At 42.6% G+C, this 8,160-nt stretch overlaps 1 protein-coding gene across 1 annotated transcript; it reads left to right on the forward strand.

Moving 5' to 3' along the window:
- The first annotated feature begins 6,414 nt into the window (after window positions 1-6,414).
- On the forward strand, window positions 6,415-7,161 carry LOC109704463 (serine/arginine repetitive matrix protein 1-like). Its single transcript, XM_020225201.1, has 3 exons — window positions 6,415-6,853; window positions 6,971-7,028; window positions 7,098-7,161. The coding sequence occupies exons 1-3, from the start codon at window positions 6,415-6,417 to the stop codon at window positions 7,126-7,128; spliced, it is 528 nt and encodes a 175-aa protein (XP_020080790.1). The 3' UTR covers window positions 7,129-7,161.
- The last annotated feature ends 999 nt before the right edge of the window (window positions 7,162-8,160 follow it).

An 8,160-nucleotide genomic window follows, 5' to 3' on the forward strand; every position in this document is an offset into this window, starting at 1 on the left:
CAGCAGCTAAACTCATCGCTAAAGTCTAAAAACGAGAACCGACACGATTTGACTCTTAAGTCGATAATATTTACTCTATTAATCGACACTTACTTGGAGAAATCGAGTCCCTAGTCGATAAAATTTCGAACTAACACATTGGATCAAGTAATACTTCACTTAAACCTTAATTTGCGCTCAAAAACGGCGTTGAACTTAGAGTGCCGATAACGGAAAAACATCAAGTCGTTTACCTTTCAAGCTTCCAACCAGCAACCCACTGGTCCAGAGCTGCGAAAAGCTCTCCAAAACACTCCCTCACACGTCCACGTAGGCTCTGCAACACTTGCGAACAACGAAGAACCAACGTTGCGACGAAAACGAGCGAAATCGGCGAATTCGATGTAGAGAGAGAAAAACCCTAGAGAGAGAAAGAGAGAAATGGTGGAGAACCCTCCTCTGAGCTCTAGCACACTCCAGCAAGCTCCAGGAGTCGTGCTGGGATCAAATAGCTGAGAACAAGATGTGAAATTACCAAACTAACCTTGCTGCCCCGAATCTGCCAGCTTGTACCGGTACAAGGTAAGGGCTGTACCGGTACAGCAAGCAGAAAATGCTGCTTTTCGCCAGATCAATGCAATTTCTCACTTTTAACATTCCAATCATCCTCTAACTTATCCAAACACTTGTTCTAACCTTTTAGAACATGTAGGAGTGATCCACACACCATTCCACATACTCGAACTCCGCAGTTTGCAAAAGTTCAGTGTATTACACGTGCATTGTATCTCGAACGTGGTGCGGGATGACAAGGATAAAGCCGACTAGTTTGTGCGAGGACTTCGGTCGGATCTTTACAAGCCTGTGCTCATACTTGAGTTACAGACTTTTGCTGAAGTCCTGGATCCGGCCCTGTGGATAGAACAAGGCAACGCATCTTTACGGGAGGGGCGCGAGCATATTACAAGGAAAAAGGGAAAGGACGGCCGGCAAGAGGGCTCGATGGTCAGTCATGTTCCCAACGAACGACGATGAGTTCGCGCTCACGATCCCGAGCTCCGGGGACATACCGCATTCGGTCCTCGGCGAGATGTGTTATTTGTGGAGACCCTCATTACCCACAGCAGTGCGATCAGCGAGAGGGCAAGTGCTTCAAGTGTGGGCTGCCGGGCCATACGCAGGACAAGTGTCCGCAAGGTGATAGCCGGGCCTTGACACTGGTGACGGCCTATTCCTCTCCGGGACAGCCTGCAGGTGTGCCACCTTGCGGAGAGGAATAGGCCCGGCTATCCTGCAGGCTGTCCCGGAGAGGAATAGGCCGTCGCCAATGTCAAGGCCCGGCTATCACCTTGCGGACACTCGTTATTTTCCTTCATCATTTTTTTCTCGAGGACGCGCCACCTCCTCCTCCGCGGTGCCCTCCCTATCGCCTCCTTCTCCTCCGACGAACCCACCACCTCCTTCCACTGCCTCTCCCTCTCCCATGGTGTCTATAGCCTGCATGGCGTTGGCGTCCATGGCCTACATAGCGTCGGCATCGAGCGGGACCAGTGCCGCCTACATGTCGTGCTGCAGTGGCCACGAGCTGTTACGGGGGACCGCGAACGGGGCAGCGCACAGCAGCGCGACGTCGATTCGATGGAAGCTAAGCGTGAAGCCGACGTCTGAGAAGGCCGCGGCGGCAACGCGGTTGTCGTTCTCGGCAACGACCGCAAGGGGCATCCACATGCCGAGAGTGCCGGACTGGTCGTAGTCGAGCCGGCAGGTGCGCCGCTAGCTCGCCAAGCGGAGGGGAAGAAGGAAGAAGAGGAGAAGGAGGAGGGAAAATGGTGCAAATTTCGCCCAAAATTGCACCATTTCGTCCAAAATTGCACAATTTCTCCTTCTCTTCCTCTTCCTATTCTTTCTTCCCTTTTACACCATTACACCATTTTTTACACCTTAAAAAATTGCATTCTTTGGACGCTCTCATGTCCCTCGCAGGAGAGTAAGATTCGGACGACGATCTTGAAGGCATGGATCCACTTCTTAATCTTGGAGTTAGAGGTGTCCGTGGACCGGGTCGGGTCTGGGTAATTAATATACTGTACCCATACCCTAAAAAGAAATGGTTAGAAAAAATATATATACCCTATCCATTTAACTTTGGGTGGGGCCCGGATTTGGATGCTAAAGTTACTAATATACCCATCGGGTCTATTTGAGCAAGTTGGGTAGTGACTACCCGTATACTACCCGTTCAAGACCGGATATAGATCGGGTCTAGATCGGGTACGGATATCCGTATAATATATATTTTTTATAAACTTTATTAAATAGTCTATGGACAAACTATAAAGCCCACCATAAAAAAACTCGCATTCTAATAAATTGTACTGTCCAATAAAATTCATTCAAAAGAAAAAAATAGAATATCCGAATACATTGGTCCAAAATATATGCATCTACTATTATATAGTTAAAATGCATACATGAAACATTAAAGTAGAAAAATAAGTTTTAAATTTTTTAATTTTCATGAGTGAACAATAACATAATAATCAGAATAACCAATAAAATAGTTATCAAAATTTTTGTAGTGTCCCGAGGGTTTGGTATCGGATTGGTTTCAGTATTAGTGACTGGTCGACACATCTGGAGAGTGTCGGACTGTCAGAGTCGTTTTTTCACGAAATGGGTGCAGAAATGGACTTGGCGCACTCAAATAAGCAAAACTGGAGTTTTGCCAGTTTCGGGCGCCCAGAATATGGTTTGGGTCATCCAGATCTTGAGTGCTGAACTGAACTAAATTGGAAGCCAATTTGGATCCTAGTTTCGGGCGTCCGGAAGTGGGCCCGAATGTTCACTTTGGAATTAACATTTGCTTTGGCACGCGTTGGTGGTAGGTAAGGTCCGCCGGACCAGGTAAGGGGTGCATCATACCACAGGCGGAGGAACTAAAGAGGGTGAGTTGTATGTCCCGGAGGTTTCGGACGCCCAGAAGTGGGTTTCAGGCGCCCGAAAGTGCAGACTTCTGCAGGAACAGCAGGTTTGGATTTCTTGTTCCTGAGGCTTATTGTACCTATCCTGCCATCTATAAAAGCTTGGGTGCGAACCCCTGAGAAGCTTTTTCACCCTTCTTCACAGAGAACCCCTATTTTTGCAGTTTAGCCCCTCCAAACTCTCCAATTTGCACAATTCCACCTTGAGGATTGCAATTCCAGTAGAATTCCAGAAGCGACCTTCGGCGTTTTGGCTCGTGTGCGACGTAGGAAGGTCGTATTGCTGTGAAACTTGGTTTGGTGGTTAGTAGACTTCTCGGTTCGTGGAGCCCATTGTGACAGAAATTGATTGAGGTTAGTATGGTTAATTTGCTGTTTTTCTGAACTACTGCTGTATTAGAGCTGAAACTTGAATTTTTGTGGTTTCCTTGGACCAAATCTTGGAGGAAGCTGGATTTTCAACTAGAAAGTGTTACTCCATCATTCTCCACTGGTTTTGGGATATTTCTTCACCTGGTTTAAGGATTGGAAGGTGAGTTTGACATTGAAATTTTAGAGAATTTAAGCTTATGGGCTGAATTTGATGGTATTGATGGAAACTTTGGATTTTTGTGCATTGATCCTTAGAGAGGTCTGTTGCTCGTTGGAGGTTGATCTTGATAGAGTTCTCCCAGCGACTTTGTGACTTCTAGCTTGGTCGGACTCATGCTAGAGGTGGGTTAATGATATGTTTACCGGATGCTACGGATTTCCTTCTAAACCTAGTTGATGTCGGCATGTATATTTTTAGTCTTTGTATATCATGTTATTTAGCACGAATTCGTTGATTTGCATGCTAATTGGAATCTAAATTTGGAGCATACAGTAGTGATTTAGAATAAATTATACATGTTGGACTTAGAACTTGACTTAGGAGAAAACTATCGATTTCTACACCGTCACTTTATGAAACTACCAGATTTAACTCTAGGAGCCGTAGTTTATTTGTATCGCCGCAGTTTGAGGGTGGTGGATACCCAGAATAGTGTAGAATGCATTTACGCTTGTGCTGAGATGTCGAGTTTATTTTTATAGTAGTGTATAGACTGTTCCGGATTGTCGGGTGCCGTTGGGGCGGACGGTGGGCCTAAAATGCTATTTTTTGTATCGGATTGTGCCGAGGGCACGTTGATTATGGTTGTTAGACCGGCTAGACCTTTCTACTTTGATTACAGCTTGTGAGAGCTTGATTGAGCTCGGCAGAGATACGCTTGCATACTCGGTTGGGTAGCGCCCACGAGTGCCACTTCGGAGTCGGGCTTTGTGCTTTTGCGTTGTTTTTGGTTTGTCCTGGTTGGACTTGCTCTCCACTGACGACCTAGCGTGGTGGTACTAGTGTAGCTTCGGCAGGAGGGGACGGGTGTGTTCACAGTCGCTAGTGAGATTGGGTCTGAGTCTGCATTTTTTATAGATATTAGTATTTGGATCGTGATAGAATAGTGGCATATAGCTGTAGATTTGTTCCAGCTTTATTTACTATTCTTTAAAAATTACTCAACAGATTCCTCATTGAATCAACAGATTTCTCATTGAATCAACAGATTCCTCATTAAAAATTACTCAACAGAATAGTGGCATTTTTTACAGATATTAGTTTACCTTTAAAAATTACTCAAATCAACCAAAAGAATCAACAGATTCCTCATTGATATCTTCATTGTCTGAAGCCTCTGCATGTTAGATAGCAAATCATAAGTTTATTGATATATTTTTCTAATAACAAAATAAACTCTAATTACACTTATTTAGTCAGTTACCTTCAGGAGCAAAGAAAACTTGTTTAATCCAATCGCATGTACACATAAGGGCCTCTACTATTGATGGATCCAAGCTGGCTCGTCTTTCGTCGATCACCCTTCCGTCGGCACTAAAGGTCGACTCTGATGCAACTGTAGTAATAGGAACAGCCAACAAATCACGAGCCATTGATGAGATGACTCGATACTTCTTTTGATTGTTTTTCCAATATTCTAGTATTTCAAATACATCTTCTCTTGGATAAGTCTACAACAAATATTTGACATAAGCATTAGTGAAAAAAATTTAAAAGCCAAAAAAAGGTAAGATAACAGTAAGACTATAATAAATTCAACATATTTGGTTACTTATCGGTTCTTTTAAATATCTTTCAAGTTTTGTTTTTGAAGATTGAACTTTTGTTGTAGCAAGTAACTTTTCATCATTATAGTATTCTTCTAGCAAATCATCATTGGAATCTTCTTCTCTAAATACTTTTGAAGATGAGGCACCATAACCTCCACCAAGTTCATACGGTGTTGAATAAGCTTGGTTTATCAAGTCACTCCCTAATTTCTCCTTGTACCAATCAAACAATCTTTGGGTAGCATCTTGAATATGTTGAACATGTGGATAATATGCATTAAAATAGGAGCCATAAAGCTTTTTGTAACAAAACTCCACAAGACGCATCTTATGTCGAGGATCAAGAACAGCAGCTATTGAGAGCAGTAGAGAATAGTCCTTCCAATATTGCTCAAATTTTTCCACCATTTTTGTTTGCATCTCACTAATTATTGGGTTTGTCCTTTCCTTTTTCAAATGTAAATTAATCATACAAACATTATGAAAATACAAATTTGTCATAGGGGTCTTTGAAGTTGAAAAGATATTAGTGTTAGGATTTGGTTAGATTTGTAGTTAAATCCTATTTGGATAAGAATTAATATTTAAATTTGTTTGAGATAAATTAAGATTTAAATATTAATTAGAGGATAAACCTAACTAGATTAGGATTAATATTTAAATCTATTAGAGATTGATTAAGATACACTACAACAAAAATGCTTTTTAGCGGCGACTTTTTGGTGGCGACGCGTACTGTCGCCACCAATATATTAAATATGGTGGCGACATTTATTTGTCGCCGCCAATTCATAGAAAATGGCGGCGACATATAAGAGTCGCCACCGATACGGGATTCTTTGGCGGCGACATATAGTAGTCGCCACTAATACTGAATCTTTGGCGGCGACATATAAATGTCGCCACCGATACTGGAATATTGGCGGCGACATATAAGTGTCGCCACGATATCTCCTTATTTACCGCGCCACAGGTTCCCTCTTTTTTCAGCACTCACTTACTCTATGGCGGCGACATGTGATTGTCGCCACCAATTCATAGAAAATGGCGGCGACATGTAGTTGTCGCCACCGATACGGAATTATTGGCGGCGACATATAGTTGTCGCCGCCGAAAATGAGTATTAGTGGCGATATTTGTCGCCACGATATCTCCTTATTTACCGCGCACAAGTTCCCTCCTTTTTTTCGGCACTCACCTACTCTATGCAAAAAGACCAATTTACCCTCTGTTATTTTATATACATTGTATTAAATTGTGGGGGCTTTATTGTAAAAAAATTTAACCTTACTTCTAAACCCATCTGAAACCCATGGTGTACATGGTCTCGATCACTTTTCTCTCTCTCTCTACTTTTCCCTGGCTCTTCGTCCCCTCCGCCCCCTCCACCTGCGGCTCCAGCAAGCCTCGCGCCTCCCCAAGCCCCGCGCCTCCGCCAAGCCCAGCGCCGCCGCCAAGCCCTGTGCCGCCTCCGTCTTCATCGGAAGCGAGCCCCGGTCCTCCGCCGCCTGCCGCTCTAGCACCCCCACGGTGGGCTTCGCTGCAGGCCAGCAGCACCTCACGGCGGGCTTCGCTGCAGGCCAGCGCACCTGCGCGTCACTTCGTCGAGCCGCACCTGCGCGTCGCCTCGTCGAACCGCAGGTTCAAGCCGCACCTTCGCTGCAGGCGAGCCGCAGGTTCAAGCCGTCACCTGCGCGTCACCTCGTCGAGCCGCAGGCTCATCTACAGATCCAACCCAACTTCTCCACCATGTAACCCTCCCTCCCTCCCTCCCTCTCTGTGCCCTAATTTTTTAATCTATTTTCCCCTATTTTTTTTTCTTTTTCTTTATCTCTTTAAATTAACTGGGGAATCATCCCACTATCCAGATCTACGAGGTGTCATCGTCGTGGTGGAAATCACTGAGAAATCGCTGAAGAATCGTAGGTTGCTGAATTTGGGGTAGTAAAAATTACTAAATCACTCCACTCTACTCTACTCTTTAATATTTTGTAGGTTGCTAAATTGGGGTAGTAAAAATTACTAAATCACTCTACTCTTTAATATTTTGCCTCAGTTTTTATTTTTTTTCTAATATTTAAACGTTAATAAATGTAGGTCGGGTGGTGCACGAAAAGGGGCTTTTGCCACATCAACGTGAGAATTCAATTACTCGGTTTTATTTTATTCTATTTTATTTTTTCTGGTTTCATAATTGCTGAAGCAGCTTTTACTAACTAGTAGAAATATATGGCTAATAATAAATAATATTCGACCATTAAATTTCAAATTTGTATGTATAAGATTGCTTGACAATTTTACACATGAATATGATAGCAGTGTATAGCTAAGATTTTGCAATCAATTTGTTTGCTTTAGTATTGAGAACCACCCTCGAGGTTGACCCACCTGGAAACGGGGACCGCCGCTAGGCCCAGCAGCGCCGGCTCCTAAAGAAGGCATATATATATATATATACTATATATACATATATTATATATAGTGTAATACTGCACACATAGAAGTAATAATACCTAAAATAAAACTTTAGCTATATATATATATTCTATGTGTGCAGAAACAAGTCTTAACTTTTGCTATGTGTATTAACTTAGTCCATTTTATCTACTATTCCTTCTATCAATAATGAGATGCATCATAAAGTCAAACTGTAGCAAATATTATGAGAATATATATATATATTATATAAATATATATATAATATATAAATAGTATAATATTGAAGTAATATGAGAAACAGTTTTGAAATAACATAAGAGACCCATGTTTGTCTAACTGTCGTCTAAGGCTCCATTCCTCGACCCCAAAAAAAGGATGCCAAGTAAAAGGGATATATGAGGCTCAGCTTTCACACTACGAAACATTTTTATCCTCCTAAAAGGAGATACATGAGGCATAAAGATGCATCTAGATTACAACCGCTAGGCTGGAACAAAGTATATTTGTCTTGATTTGTTTACTTTTCTTTTGCTCTTCATTCATGGTTTAACTGTGTAAAGCATATAAAGATATTATGAAAAGAGTTATGAATGTTCGAGTGTACTATAAATATGGCCGG

The sequence above is a fragment of the Ananas comosus genome, unplaced genomic scaffold (genome assembly GCF_001540865.1).
Source record: "Ananas comosus cultivar F153 unplaced genomic scaffold, ASM154086v1, whole genome shotgun sequence".
Classification (NCBI taxonomy): Eukaryota; Viridiplantae; Streptophyta; class Magnoliopsida; order Poales; family Bromeliaceae; genus Ananas; species Ananas comosus.